This window comes from Xenopus laevis, chromosome 4L (genome assembly GCF_017654675.1).
Source record: "Xenopus laevis strain J_2021 chromosome 4L, Xenopus_laevis_v10.1, whole genome shotgun sequence".
NCBI classification, from domain to species: Eukaryota; Metazoa; Chordata; class Amphibia; order Anura; family Pipidae; genus Xenopus; species Xenopus laevis.
This window is the reverse complement of record NC_054377.1, coordinates 99,067,593-99,083,389: the sequence shown is the minus strand read 5'-3', so window position 1 is coordinate 99,083,389 and position 15,797 is coordinate 99,067,593. Positions and strand designations below refer to the sequence as shown.

At 38.9% G+C, this 15,797-nt stretch overlaps 1 protein-coding gene across 1 annotated transcript in view; it reads right to left on the bottom strand.

Moving 5' to 3' along the window:
- snx7.L (sorting nexin 7 L homeolog) overlaps positions 1 to 15,797 on the bottom strand; it is a 40,056-nt gene that overhangs the window by 11,206 nt on the left and 13,053 nt on the right. The window contains exons 2-5 of the mRNA XM_018258545.2: positions 11,078 to 11,260; positions 9,558 to 9,668; positions 6,196 to 6,360; positions 3,879 to 4,077 (exon numbers count right to left, since the gene is read on the bottom strand). Coding sequence (XP_018114034.1) covers positions 3,879 to 4,077; positions 6,196 to 6,360; positions 9,558 to 9,668; positions 11,078 to 11,260 — 658 coding nt within the window. The remainder of the gene's footprint in view (positions 1 to 3,878; positions 4,078 to 6,195; positions 6,361 to 9,557; positions 9,669 to 11,077; positions 11,261 to 15,797) is intronic.

Sequence of the window (15,797 nt, the reverse complement as noted above, 5' to 3'; positions counted from 1 at the left end):
CAAGGAGAAATTTCGGCCAGTGAGTAATTTTGACCCGCCAAACACAGCTACTTCAATTAAAACATATTGTGGGATCCTTGAGAAAGAGAACCTCGAGACTCTAAAAGGGGCTGGCAAATTTTTCTCCAATTTGACTAAGCAAGAAAGAGATGCAATTGAGTCACTGCGGAGTGATAAGGAGCTAATAATACGCCCTGCGGATAAAGGGGGCTCGGTGGTAATGCTGGATCGCTCCTATTATAGGGGAGAAATATTACAACAGCTAACAGAGGGTGGAGTGTATGAGAAACTAACTCGGGACCCCACTGATATGTTTAAGTTGAAATTAGACACCTATTTACAGATGGCAAGGTCGGCTGGGTGGATAAGTGAGAGTTGTCACCAATATATGAAGAATACATTTCCAAGATGTCCAATTATATACACCATACCGAAGGTACATAAGAACTCCACTTGTCCACCCGGTCGTCCGATCATCTCGGCACGGGGTTCACTATTTTCTAATGTAGCGTGTTTCCTGGATAGCTTCTTACAACCCCTGTGTGCTGGGATGCGTTCCTACATTGCTGACACACCCTCTCTGTTGGATATATTGGACGGATGGGCACCCTAGCGGAGGATGCCTTATTCATTACAATTGATGTGTGCAGTTTGTACACTATTATTCCAACGGAAGAGGGTGTGTCGGCATGTAGGAGAGCATTAACAACTGGACATAAAGGGAATCCACCAGTTGAATTCCTTTGCACTTTACTGGAAATGGTTTTGACCTGCAATTATTTCCGTTTCGAGGAGACCTTTTATCTACAAAAGACTGGTACGGCGATGGGCTCTAATGTGGCCCCCTCATATGCCAATCTTTTTATGGATGCTTTTGAATGTCGGTACATTTTTCCTGAATTTGGACAACATTTGTTATTGTATCGGAGATTTATCGATGACATTTTGATTATTTGGCGAGGGGACCACATTGGGGCCCAGGGTTTTGTGACTTATTTAAATGAATTACCCACTCCTGTGAAGTTTACTGCAGAATACCATAGGGACACAATAGACTTTTTGGATGTAAGATTGTTCAGAACAGCAAATGGGATTGGCACCACATTGTTTCGTAAAAAGACTGATCGTAATACTGTGTTACATGCTCACAGTTTTCATCCCCCTGCTGTTCTGAAGTCGATTCCATATACCCAATTCCTGAGAGTATTCAGGGTTAATTCAGATGGGGCTACAGCAAAAATACAGGCTTTGGAGATGAGAGACCGATTTCTTGAACGGGGATACTCTTGGGACTTCTTAAATGGTGAGCTGGAAAGGGCATCCAACAGTAGTAATAATGAAAGAGATGTTAAAGGTGGAGTATTGAATGAAGGTGAGAAAATGGTGTTTGTGACGGATTACACACCAGTGAGTAAACAGATAAATTCAGTGATCAAGAAACATTGGCCAATAATACAAATGGACTCAAGTTTACCTTTTACTAAAAGTTCTCCACCTATATGTGCCTATCGACGGGGCCGATCTCTAAAGGATGTACTGATGGTGACAGATCTGAAGAATGAGAACAGCGGCATGTGGTTAACAAGAGGAAAACCTGTCTGTTTTCGCTGTGGAAACTGTAAAACATGTGGCTGTCTACTAATTGGAGACACATTCCCCCATCCCCATAGTGGGAAGAGGTTACAGATACGACACCGATTAACTTGCACCTCTGATCATGTGATCTACTGTATCGTTTGCCCATGTGGCCTATACTATATAGGCAAATGTGTTACATCCTTTAGATTGCGGATGAACAATCACAGATCGGCAATTCGGTCAGCTTTGGCTACCGGGAAAACTGAAATCCCCCTTGCCAGACATTTTGTGAATAGTGGCCATTCATTGCCATCATTGCGGGCGATGCTGATTGATTGTGTTCCCCCATTGAGAAGGGGTGGAGATAGGGGGAAGATCTTGCTACAAAAGGAAGCCAGATGGATACGGACCCTGGATACTATCTCCCCCAAGGGGTTGAATGAGATGTATTCATTATCCTGTTTTTTATAATGAATTATAGGATGCCCTTCTCATCATTCGGAATAGACTTTACGCTGAGAGACTGGTAGTCTGATGGCGCTGGCTTGCATCTCTCTGGACTTTTTAGAAATTTCTTAGATCTTTTCAACTCTTTTGATTTTTATGATATTGCTATTTATTGCTGATTTGCACTTGATGGATTTAACTTTTATATCACAGAACACTATTTGATTGAAGAGTTTTAATGTTTTAACTCTTAATGTATATGTCTATTTATATGGCATATGTCATATTAGACTAAGGCACTTATATCTAAGTATGCACTTAGCACTTTACAATTGAGATGATAAATTTTTATTTGCACATATTCACTTTTAATAGTGGTGTGGGATATGCTAACTGATGACACATTCTGAATAGGATGATACCGATGGGAGTGATTGATTAAAATTGGAGGGTTTGCTGTATATGGATGGCGATTTTTGATTATTTTTAATATAAACTGGTGGTACTGATCCAGTTTATAATGTAAGGTTGTTATACCATATTCGATCTAGATATACATTAGTTCTTCCTCTTTTAAGAATGTGTCTGAAGTAGAGGGTTAAATTGAGATGTATCTACATAGTGGCGGTGTAGGTAATGGTTAAGGGTAATTGGATGATGATGTCACTATTGAAACACTACATTGATTGGTGTGAGAATTTTTAAATGTGTGCTATTCACTTGGATACACTATCCTGATGACGACCCATTGAGGGTTGAAACGCGTATATACACTGATGAAATCTGCTGTGAGTGCTTTCATATTGGGCATATATATATATATATATATATATATATATATATATATATATATAGTTATAGTTATAGTTATATATATAGTTCTAGGTACTTTATTATTCCACAAAAAAGGTATGAGAGCTTAGTTTACTTTCTTAAAAAGTGTTTAGGGACCCAGGCCGGAGCATTGTGGAAAAGGTTCAGGAATTTGGGCAAGTATTTAATTTTAAATAATTGATCCTGCCCCAGAGTGTAGGTGGTAGTTTGGTCCAGTGGGCCAAAAGGTAAACTATCTTTTTGAAGGACATGTAAACCCTACACACAAAAATTTAATCAGTGAACAGCCTCTTTGAAATCTTTAGATAACTGCCACTATGGACATTAAAAAGTTAACAGTGAGGCTGCAGCATTCCCTTAATCACTTAGAAATCCTTCTACTCCTCTAACCCACTCTGCCTCCTCCCTCAGGAATGTACTTTGGCTGTTGGCTAATGAGCATGCTCAGTTCTTCTCAACTCAGATTACTAAACACAACCTCCAGTCTAACAGCCAATGAAGAGATAGCATTGCTGGTTACCATAGAAACTCTAGCTGTCTGATCCTATTGTCTTCTGCTAACCACCTCTCCTGACCTTAACCATTACAGTGCTCAACCCCATCAGAACATTTTATTCAAGTATGTTGTGCTTGTGTAAACCAGCATTCTGCATCACATGAACTTTACATGTTCTATTTGTAGATGTCAATGTTACTGACGATGTGTCAGAGGGAAAATGGCCACCAGGTGAAAGTTGCTATTTGTTTTAGGAAAATGTGATGGTGCTGGCAAATGGAGGGGGTATATGCAATAAATGATGTGGCTTGTGTCAGGAAGATCTGCCCAACTTATATACATGGTAGGAAAATGTAGGCTTTACATGTCCTTTAATGAATACCACATGCATCACATAAAAGAGCCCCACTTATGGGGTATTCCCATTTCTAAATCCAGAGGTAAGAGGGACACGTTTTCACAGAAAAGTAAACACCTAATTTTGGCAACAGTATTAGTTAATCAAATGAACATAAAATGATACCTTTTTGTTCTTTATAAATTCTTTGGGATATTTTATCAAGTACATTTATTTTTTGACTGAAAGCATCAACGTATTCCCCTAATTCTGTAAACTCGTCAGGCCGATTTTTAATACCCCTCACAGACGAAGCCACAGCCTTGATAGTCTGTCCCATTCTGCTGAAGAGACCAGGGCCTTGTTTCTTGTGAGACGTTAACTCCTGTCATAAAAAATTGTAGATATTAACATTTCTCCCCACTGTACTAGATTACATTTACCAGGGAAAAAAATAATTAAACACCATCTCATTCTTCATAGAAGTTATATTTGAAGGTCACAACAGAATGCTTCATCAGACACAGTTTGTTATTCATTTGTACGTTGTGTTTCTTCCAGCAAGAACAAAAAACAAACAACAAATCATTTAGAGGCCAATGTACACCATAGTGTATTTTTTATGAATATGTTTAGGAAACTCTGCATAATTAATTTTAGAATAAAACAAAGATTGTTTTATACACCACATTTTATACCTCCACAAATAGAACAGCAGTTTAGAGCTGCTTTTATCAAAATTTCTCCAAAACACTTACTTGCCCCCATGAACTCTATTGACATTTCCACAAAATTCTTATTTATTTACTAAAGTACTCATTTTATTAAATTACATTGCTCCACTATTGTAAAGGGAAATAATAAGTGAATTACATGTAATCTAAATGACACACAATTTAAAGTGCAAGAAGAGGTAGTTACCCATGTCTTTCCACTCCTCAATGAATAGAACACAGCCGGACGCAGGCAGTGCTGTGTTCATGAGCTAAATGGAGTTCTCTCATAGACAACTGCAGTAACTTATCAATCTGCAAGGAAGGGTTCAAAGAATATGGTGTACTGCACCTGCTTTTCCCATTTGGCACCCTTACCTGCAGGTAGTTCTTGATCCTATATAGCACTTGTAACATGGCTACATTCTAGGTTCACTTTTTTCCTCTCTTTACACTCAATAAGCTAAAGGCAAATTACATGCATGCTTATATCATTTCTGGTTAGAGAGAATTCATGAAACTGTGCCAGAAAGTGACAAAGTAAGCACTAACAACATTTCCAGAGGACGTGGGCTTCTTGAAAAGTCAAAGCACAGAGGGAGTTTAAACCCAAAAAGGCTATTAATGTAGGAAAAGTAAGGAGAGTAAAGCAGAAAATGAAGTCAGTCTCAGCAATGGTTCAGACACTTTGCAGAAAATTATGTTTAATAGCTAGAAACAAAGTACAGATTGATTTCTGCGTCCTTTAGAGCACAAGAGAACACTAGCTGAGGTAATAATGTTCATAAAGACAATGCTGCAGTTCTGTGAACCCACTTGTGAATGACTTCAAAAAGATTTTTCCAGGTAAAAATGTAAAAGCCGGCTCCTTACGGCTAAAACCTGTCAAACTTAAAAGTACCGCTTTCCATATATTTAAGGACAGAATGAAATGCATGTCATGTTTTTTAGCAGGGTTGCAATGCAACATCCCTGGCACAAATATATTTCTTAAAGTATATGTATAACCAATGCAAATATCAAACCAAATGAAAAAAATCCAGCGTATAACGTTTAAACAAGACTTAACCAGTTACCAAAAGAGAATGCATGTTGACAAAAACAAAATAAAAAATACGCCAACACCAAATTAAGAACCGTTGATGCCCTTTTTTAAACTATCTCTATAGTAGTACAACCAGCCTGTACCACACAAGAGGCATGTAAAGTGAAAACAGAGGGAAAAAAACTGTGCAGCAGTGTCTGGTTATGTACAATGTCAGACTGGGGGGCCCAGAGCGCAATGAGCCTGTAGCCTCAGGGTCCCCCCACACCTTCCCCCAGCTGCTTACTTTGTGCCACCGATTACTCCCTCCCCACACAAGCATGTGCGTAAGTTTTATGGTGCTGCAGTGCGACTAGAAAGAAGAGGGAGCGCAGGAGCTGGTCTGGGCCGCTGGGGCACAAATAAGCCGGAGCCCACTGGGTCTTTTCCCGGTGTCCCGTTGGCCCAGTCAGACCCTGGTTACACATTGACTCAACCCTCTTGGCAGCCCAACACTGCTGTGAAAAAAACCACGATACTGGCAGTGTAAAATTGCCAATATCATAAAAATGCTGTAAGAGAGAAAAATGTCAAAAGCTGATTTCTGGCGTTATAATTGTTTAGTGTGTTTAGAATTCCTTTAACAAAATTTTTTAAATCTATCATAAATTCAGAAATGAGGCTTAATTGGGGAAGTAAAACCACATTTATAGAGCCGATTGCAGTGTAACACTCCAGTAACTGTGTAATTGTACGAGAAACTTACCCATGCTTGAGCAGTGAGGAAAATCTTGAAGTCTTCATTAAAAGTTAATGTTGGGTGATCCGCAATTCTGTTCAAAAATTTATGTAAAGCTTTTCTTCGAGTCTCGATGAATTCCTCAGTAAATCGTTCAACCATTCCTCTAACTATGAATTTCTCTGGAAGGGGCTACAGAAATTAAGAAGAAAACTTGCATTATCTTTAAAGATTTCGACACACATTACTACTTAAATTTCGATGACAATAATGTTTTATTTAGTCACAGAGTATTTTCTGAGAGGAATAGGAGGTAGTCTGGGAAAGGTCCAAGCTACACCTTGAGAAGGATAGGGTTCATCAAAAGAAGCTGCAAAAAGTTCAGCACTACTGGAAAGAATATGGGGTAAATATTTAGTTATAAAGGATATTCTACCTGGCAAGTGGTGCTACAGCCCTGTTACAGCTATACTAAGGATCACTTTTTCTGCAATTCTGAAAGTTTGTATATAACAGTCTTAAGGTTTTTTAGTCTGCTCTTGACAATAGTGCAGGTTTGTGGATATATCGCTGCATAGTTAAAATTATCAATCAGTAAAGGGGGATTGTCAAAACACTACATTACTTATACATACATGATGGCACAACAGTTATCACTACTGCTGCTCTCAGGCAGAGGAAATATGAAGTCCTTTCATATTGTGAAACTATTTAAAGCTTAATAATTAAACGTAACTCCAGTTTTTAAGCCCCAATCTACCACTGCTGCCCACCTTAGGCGCTAGTTTTAGTTGCTTCTCAACGCGATGGAAAGGGTTCACCACAATTTTTTTATTTTTTTTTTATTTAAAGATTTGCTTTATTGAATTTTTTAACTTTAAAGGAAAGGGAATAAGTGTGAACAATTAAGGGGGAGTAGATGTAATGAGTAGTGAAAGTGAGAGTTTTGATGGGTTTTCCTTTATCATCTGCGCAGCCACGCTTAGCCACTTAGGGCAAGAGCATCAGTATTCAGAGTTAAAGTGCTGTGCTGCCTGTCTGCGGTTCAGCTAACCAACAGTCCCATATTTTCACGAACTTGGCAGGGCATCCCTGTGCCAAATAGGTTAGTATCTGCCATATTTGACCCAAAGAAGTGTTCATGCAGGCCAATACTGTAGCCCAAAAAAGTTTACCCATTGCAGTTGGGGGTCTATACAGTGGGTCCCTAACAAGTCTGTCATCTATGAGGAACACCAATGACTTTGCCCAGGTTATCTTAAGGCCTGAAATGCAACTAAACCTTGTAACCTTGTAACTTCTGTCAGTAGAACAGAGAGAGATTGTTTTGGTTTGGCTAGGTATACTAGTAAGTTGTCTGCATATAGCAAGACCTTTTTCTCCAATCTCTGTAACTTGAGAACTTTTATGTCTGTATTGCTGTGAATTTTAATGGCCAATGGCCCTATGGCCAAGGCAACCATGAGAGATGACAGTGGGCAGCCCTAGCAGGTGCCTCACGTTAGAGAAAATTCCTCTGTCAACTCCGCATTCACCAGTATCCTTGTATTAGGGGAGTCATACAAGGCTTTCACCCACACAATAAACTGGTCCCCAAGCCCGTATTGCGCTAGAAGTGACCAGAGGCATTGCCACTCCACAGTGTTGAAGGCTTTCTCTATGTCTAGGGCTACAATCACTTTCTTCCCTGTAACACTGTGTGTGGCCCATACTGTAAGTTGGCAAAGAGGCGCCAAATATTCATATCAGTGGCCCTATGAAGCATGAAAACAGTCATGTATGGAAGGCGGGCCTCTTGTGTAACCGCATTGAACAAGTCACAAAGTTTGGGGTCCTATTTGCAGTGTCAGTGAGGTTATCAGGGAATTGAACCAACCTCCCGAACTCTGGCAAAATCGGGAGCCAGAGTCCCTTAGTTCTGTATCTACACCCGTGTAGTCTGTCAAGGGAAGCGGGCTTGACAAGGCCATTGCTGTGATGGACTGTGTTGTGCTGGTCATGGGAAGGAGTCTATCCAAGCTTCCACAGTGGTTGGTCCATCAAAGATGTGTGTATTACCTCAGTCTACAATACAGAGCTTGGCTGGAAACGGCATGCTGTAGTTGATACCCAGGTCTCGCATCAGTCTCTTGACCTCATAAAAAGGTACTGTGCTGGCGTTGAAGGGCAGCCGTGTACTCCGGGTATAAGGAAACACAGGCTCCTTGACAGAGTAAGTCACCTTTTTACACAAAGCTTGAAGTGCACCTGGAGGGGGAGCTTTCATTGGGACCCAGTGGGCCCTTTTAGCAACAAATTGTTTGGAAAATATGTCTCCCCCAAGCAAATCTCTGAGCCATTAAGCAAACCGCTCTGGTTATTGGCCCTTAATTCTCTCTGGGAGACCCACCACTCTCTGCTGGTTTTTCATGTCTTCCATTTGCTTCATTGCTTGTATTAGCAGCTTGTGCAGTTGTGAGATCTCGTTGGACAGTGGAGCTATGCAGTCTTCCAAAGAACTAACTCGTTACTCTAGTGCCCCCTGTTCTCCAACGGATGGCCTGGACGTCCTGTTTTAGCAATGACAATTCCACCTTTAAAGCCTCTATTTTAGTGGTCAGCATGGCAGTTAAGGAGGACTGGAAGTTAGCGATCGCCGTTAAGATATCCTGCATAGTCTGCGTGGAGGAGTTTGGCGGTTCAGAATCTGGGTCGAGTTGATGCTGCTGCACAGGAGAAGGAGAGCTTCGGGCACCATTTTGGTTTGAAGAGCGTGCATACTGTTCCAACTTCAAGGCGGCCTTAGAGTCCACTTGCTGTGTGTGCTTCCCCATGGCTTGGTTCCAAAGGTGCTTGGGGTGTCAGTTAAACAACCCAAGTCCACAGACACTTATTTTAGAGTTGCTTATTGACTGATCAGGATGGCTTACAGCTGAGTTACCCAGGATTCGGTTCGGGATACGGCCAAGATTCGGTCTTTTTCAGCAGGATTCGGCTGAATCCTTGTGCCTGGCCAAACCGAATCCTAATTTGCATATGCAAATTGTGGGGAGGGCGGGATTTTACTTGACTTTTTGCTACAAAACAAGGATGCAAACCAATTTTTTTTCCCTCTTCTTCCTTTCCTGCCCCTAATTTGCATATTCAAATTAGGATTCGGATTCGGTTCGGTATTCCTCCAAATCTAACAAGATGGATTGGGACGAATCCAAAATAGTGGATTCGGTGCATCCCTAGTATTTACTTACCTTATTTCCGTTGCATGCGATTTGACGCTGGCATTTTGTTGCAGCGTGTCGGATCGCGCCAAAAACCTCCATGTAGTCCCTAAGTAAAGCTATTTGCATGTAGTATATACAATATCTGTTAATAATGTGACGAGTTCATATTAATAAAACAAAGATACATACAGGTATTATTAAGGTAGGATGGGCATCTTCCAGTCTACTTTTAAGCCACAGGAAATCTTGATACCGCCGCCGGACTTCAAACTCACATGAGTCAAATTGACTGCGAGATGTCTGAAACAAAGGGGCATACAAACGTGAGCAATGATTATTCAACCATATACAACCTCTGCACTTCATATATGGGCAATGAATTTGATTTCCTTTATAAATATTTACATTTGCATGAAAAAGTAAGAAAATTGATAAACACTTGGTCACAGGACTGCTTTGAAATACAGCAGCCATATGATTACGCACCAGTCTCCTTTATACAGAGTCGCATAGTACATGTCAACTGTGCTTAACCCCTTACATGTTCACTGCATAATGATACTAGAAGAGAGGGATCGACAAAAACAAACGAGAAGCTGCAGATAGTACTGGTATGAAATATTTCCTGTTACAGAACCACCCAGAGAGATGTGTTTTCAATCCCTTCTCGTGGGCTTTAGTTGAGTGTTAGGTTATTGCCACAACAGGCTGAATGTTGCCCGTGGATACACACAGGCCAAGAATCAGCCCTTACGCTACATCTGCCTAGTCCTGTGACTGCACCCGGAGCCACTGCATCGGCCTGTCTGTGGATGTCTGTGCCGAAACATGCAATTATGCATTTGCTGGCAAAATCTGCTCCATGCGGCTGCACATAGTCAGACACAGTCAGGCTTACGAAGCATTTATCCAAAGAACTGGTGTGGCAGTTGTCTGAAAATCAGGCTTACTGAAATAAGATGGCCAAGGATCAGTCCCTAGATGGACAATAGCCTGCTGTGCTGCCTGCACCTGGAAACATTGCGTCGGGGCTGGGTGCAGTCACATGCAGTGGATTTCGATAGGGGAAGATTTGTTGCCCATGTAACATGCAGATGAAGCAGATTTAAAGGAGAACTAAAGCCTAAAAATGAATATGGCTAAAAATGTCATTGTATACACTGAACTTATTGCACCAACCTAAAGTTTCAGCTTCTCAATAGCAGCAATGATCCAAAACTTCACACTTGTCACAGGGGGGTTCATCATCTTGGAAAGTGTCTTTATTAAGGTTTTAGTTCTCCATTAATTGAAGCATTTAGCATATACAGACACATCCCTTTTCCAAATGGAAATGAAAAGTATGATGCATGCACTGAATGATTTCACATAAGTATGTTCAATCTATAGATAAGAGCAATCCACTGATCGTTTCACTTAAACAGCATTTCAAATCAATATACAACTTTGTTCAACATGAGTACAATAAATTGAAATTGTGTTGGAAATAGATTCTGCCTACTTTTTACATAAAAAAACCTATCATTTATATTTTAACATATAATTGTTTTGTATTCTCACTATTGCTAATTTCTTTTGCTGTAATCAGGAGTATGTTTAAAAAGCGATACTGGGGCAGGAGACATTTCCAATTCATGAAAAAACAAATACTAGCAATAATAGATGTAGGACTGTGAACTTGAAAGACAAGGTCAAAAATACTCACTCACCTTTGTAGCAATTCTGTACGTAATAAATGTTTCAATTGCATTTACATGGCTTTCTGGCTCATCAACAGTAATGAAAATATCCTTGACATCGGGCTCATCTTCAAATTTATATTGATTTATCATGGATGATGGAGAGGCTAGCATTAAAGGACTAAATGAATTACCATCAGTAAGTGCCATGTCCTAAACACATTAAGAAGAAAAAAAGAAAACGATCAATACTGAGAAAAAAAGTGAACAGGTATTCTCTTGCATAGCACAATGCAGCACCAAATATTAGGTTAGAATATTTATTTAAGGCATGAAGTTGTGCAGGATAATGGCACATGGGGCTGCTTTAGGCATTGAAGCATCCCTAACTGCCCCGTTGACTTTATTGAAATCGCTTGACAAGAGCTTGTGCCTGATAATTTTGTCAAATGCACATATCACACATCCTAAGCCTATATAGAACAGAGTGTGATGTATAGAACATCTTAAATTGACACATGAAGTGAAATTGGACCCTATTATGGCTAACTGTAGAGTTCTCATTGGACTGTTCTAGGAGAAGGAATAGTATATGCAGTCTGATTCAGAGTTGATGAAAAACTCAACTGCTTGTTAAGAATAACATACATTATTTGGTTGAACTTCCTATATCATGCCTCCATAAAGAATTCAGAACCGTGTGGCATTAATAAAGTTACTGAGCTGGAAGAATTCATAGTAAAAATACTGTGCGGTAGATAGAGCAGATTAAGGTAAGTGATGGGATGCTCATAGGCAGGATCACTACACTAGTAGTAGAACACAGATGCTAAATTGCACTAGTGTAATTGCCAATAGCACCCACTTTAAGGGCCCTTCTTTAAAAAATGCTTAGCAGCCAGATAAGTGGACTTGGTGTCTGTCTCTTAAACAAATTATGTTGGTGTCTAGCTTATAGGTTTATAAAGAGTCAGATAGAGGAGTATTGGAAGACAAAAGTGCGCAACAGATTGCAAACGCTTCAGAAGTTTCAGCCAACACTTCTTGTGAACTGCCATCTATATATTTCTAGTTCAAGACTTAAAATTCAAAAGTAATTAAAAATCAGAAAAATTCTAGGTCACCAAGATATTAAGTGGCTGTATAAACTACTGCTTTAATTAGCACTTTAATGAGGAGTTTGTTTTAAAGTTGCTGCAAGCCTCGCTCTCCATATGGCTGAAGAATTCTCAGATGGATAAATCATTAATCACATTTCCTTTCTGTATCATATGCACAGCGATGGAAAAAGTTTTTCATTTCTACAAATGAAGCTGCACAAAGACATGACAAGCTGTCATACCTGCAGCGTGTTTTTCTTAGAGTTTTTTTTTTAACAACCAGAAAGGAGCCAAAGATTCCAAATGGAAGGGGGTTCGGCAGGCTGGAGATTATATCCAGCATGAGTAACTAACAGTTAGCACCTCATTCTAAACCCCCTAGATGAAGGCTGTAAAACACATCAGTAAATACGTGTCAAAATTCTAATCATAATGAGAGAAGCTTATCTTCATAAATCTTAAGGGTGACAAAATATACTGCTCACTGAGTGTCAACATGAAAAGATATTAAATTTTCAAGAGTAGCATTCGTTAAACATCTTAGGTTTCGTTTTTTTAGGGCTCTGAAATTTTGCTAACCAGAAAGTATTCAGGAGAAACATATATTAAAGGAGTGGTTTACCTTTAAAGTAACTTTTATTATGTTATAGAACAGACAGTTCTAAGCAACTTTTCAATTGGTTTTCATAATTGTTTTATAGTTTTATAGTTGTTTGCTTTTTTCTTCTGACTCTTTGCAGCTTTCAAATGGGCGTTGCTTACTCCCTTCTAAAAAAATAAATGCTCTGTTAGGCAACAAATGTATTGTTACTTTTTATTACTGCTCTTTCTATTCAGGCCTCTCCTATTCATATTCCAGTCTCTTATTCAAATCAATGCATGGTTGCTAGGGTAATTTGGACCCTAGTTACCAGATTGCTTAAGATGCAAATTGAAAAGCTGCTGAATAAAAAGCTAAATAACTCAAAAATGAAACTTTTTTTTTAAATTTGTTTGTAAAGAATGAAAAAAAAAAACACCAAGACCTATTTAACTTTAAAATCTCAAAGTCTTTATTAAAAAATAACTTACCGAAACTCTGCTTGCGCTCCTCTTCAGAAAAGGCGACCGGGCGACGATCCATCGTGCGGCACTCAATTTCTCCTCCCTGCCTTCAAAAGGAGATAGCCAGGGAGGAGAAGGAGTGCAAGTGGAGTTTCGGTAATTTATTTTTCGATAAAGACTTTGCGATTTTAAAGTTACATATGGCTTGGTGGTTTTTTCATTCTATACAAACAAATTTTTTCAAAAAAAATTTGAAGTTACTGGTTCTTTAAAAAAAGTAGTAAAGAGAACAAATTGCAAAATGCTTAGGCCATTAAGTGCACTGAAATCCTTTTTTCAAAAGAACAGATTTTGTTATATTCAATTTTGAAATCTGGGGCAGCTGGGAAAAAAATTGAATATAAAAAAATCTGTTTGCTCTTTTGAGAAATGGGTTTCAGTGCAGAATTCTGCTGGAGCAGCACTATTGACTGATGCGTTTTGAAAAAAACATGTTTTCCGATGACAGTATTCCTTTAAGAAATTTAATCATTAGATCCCTTTCTCTCGTCATTTCCTTATTTCTTGCATCTGGCACTGCAAGTGGATAAATGGTATCACTTTTTTTTTTTTAGAAGAAATACTACAGCTTACATAATTATGCAACCCGACCTTGTGAACTACAAGTCTAATGTTCTGTAACAACAACAAAAGACATTGCTGTGCTCTTCTAAGGGCAGGGGCATATGGGCAGATCAGGCAGATTCATGGCGCTTCAATTTCTGAAGTCCTCACAGAAACTTTGGGCGACTTCAAAAATCAAAGCGCTGCGAGTGCATTGCCGCAGGGTTTTTTTCATTGAAGGAGGCGGAAGACAAAAGGAAGCAGTTTGGGGAGATTAGTTGTCCCAAAGAAGAGGCGATTAGTCTCCGGGCCGACTAAATCTCCCCGAATCTCCAGGTGTGCCCTTAGAGCTGCTCCGTTGTTTACAGGTCAGTTACTGTGATCAGGATTAGTTATTTTGCATTTTCAGACAATAAGGAACAGATTTATCAAACTTGGGTCTTTCCATTGCAGAAAATCTGAGTGATGTCCTGAACTCATTTGCCTTTGCTGATCTTGATTACAGATTGCACATGTTTTTTCCAACAGGTTTTTGTCAAAAATAAAAAGCTTGCCACCAAGAATGTGGCGAGCTTTCAATTCTCATAAAATCTCACTTGTTCATATGCCAATGCATTTCGGCAATATTCAGTGAATTTTTCAGCAAATCTCGACAGGTTTGATCACCACTAAATATGATGCAATATTACTAAAAGGCCTTTTTAAAGAATAAAGTGCACCTTATAAGCCGAAATATGTGTTTGCGTGGATATGAATTCTGGCAGCGGAATCAAAGCCATAGTTCAATTACTTTCTATTTTATATTTGTCACTTTTTTTTTTCTAATATTGAAGTTACATTTTTGAAGCAGCTCGGGGGGGGGGGGGGTTCGCAGACTCTGTAAACTGTTCTCAATTAATACATTAGTTGATACATCTCTTATCTTTAGCCCTACTAAAGCAGAATCCCTGAGTTTTATTAAAGGTAGCTGTTAGAATTGATACAAAAGTTGCTAATATTTTACAGGTGCTGCTGAGAAATGTATCAACTAATGTAGAAAATTGTAACCGTTCAGAATATGTACCTGGATTACCGAGCAGCCAGATTGAACCACCAGAGGCAGGAACATTACATTTTAAACTTCAATTCTCGAAAAACAGTAAAAAAAAAAAAAAAAAAAAAAGCAAAGCAACTGCAAAAAGTCTTCTGGTGAACAATCTGAAAGTGAACTATTGTTTCCCTCAACCAAAGTGCAGGTTCTATTATTATTTATTTTTTTGATGATAGGATCACTTTAAACTGCATAAAGTTCAATAACAGAGACGTTGCATTTGCAGGGAAGTACACCTTTAAAGAAATGCATCTGGTTATATATGGAACTATTTTTTTACCATTTATTGTTTTCAAATAATTAAACTTTCTAATATATTTCCTTCTGGCCTGCATCTGAAAATGCCCTTTGGTTGCTGGGGATTACTGACCTAATCCTGCACAAGGTAATACACTTATATCTGTAAGGGTTAACTTCATTTCTAGAAAAGTTACAGTCAACATTTGTGCTTACATCAGAAAGCTTTTGTCATGGGCCTTGTTAGTTTTTACTGCAATTCTGTATTGCTTTATGGTAGACCTTATAGAAATGCTTTCAGGGTCAGAAAGAGAGTCTTAAAAGAACTATGGTAACACAAATTAAGAGTGTGTATAATTATATCTGAGGATATTCTTCCAACGATTTTTTATTACCTATTTAGAGGAAGAGCAAACAAAACCACTATATATTTAAACTTCATAAAATGATAAATCCTAAAATCAGCTGCTACTGAATTAAAAAGTTGAGTTTAGAACACAGATGATATAAATAGGATGACAGAATCCCATTAGGACAGCAGACAGAGAAACTAAATAAAAATATTTGTTGATTTCTTAAATGTGTTTACTTGATAACTAGAACTTATCAGCAGCACACACGCAACATGTATCCACAGTTAATAATAAATGATGGAAAAAAAAATACTGGCGCTAAT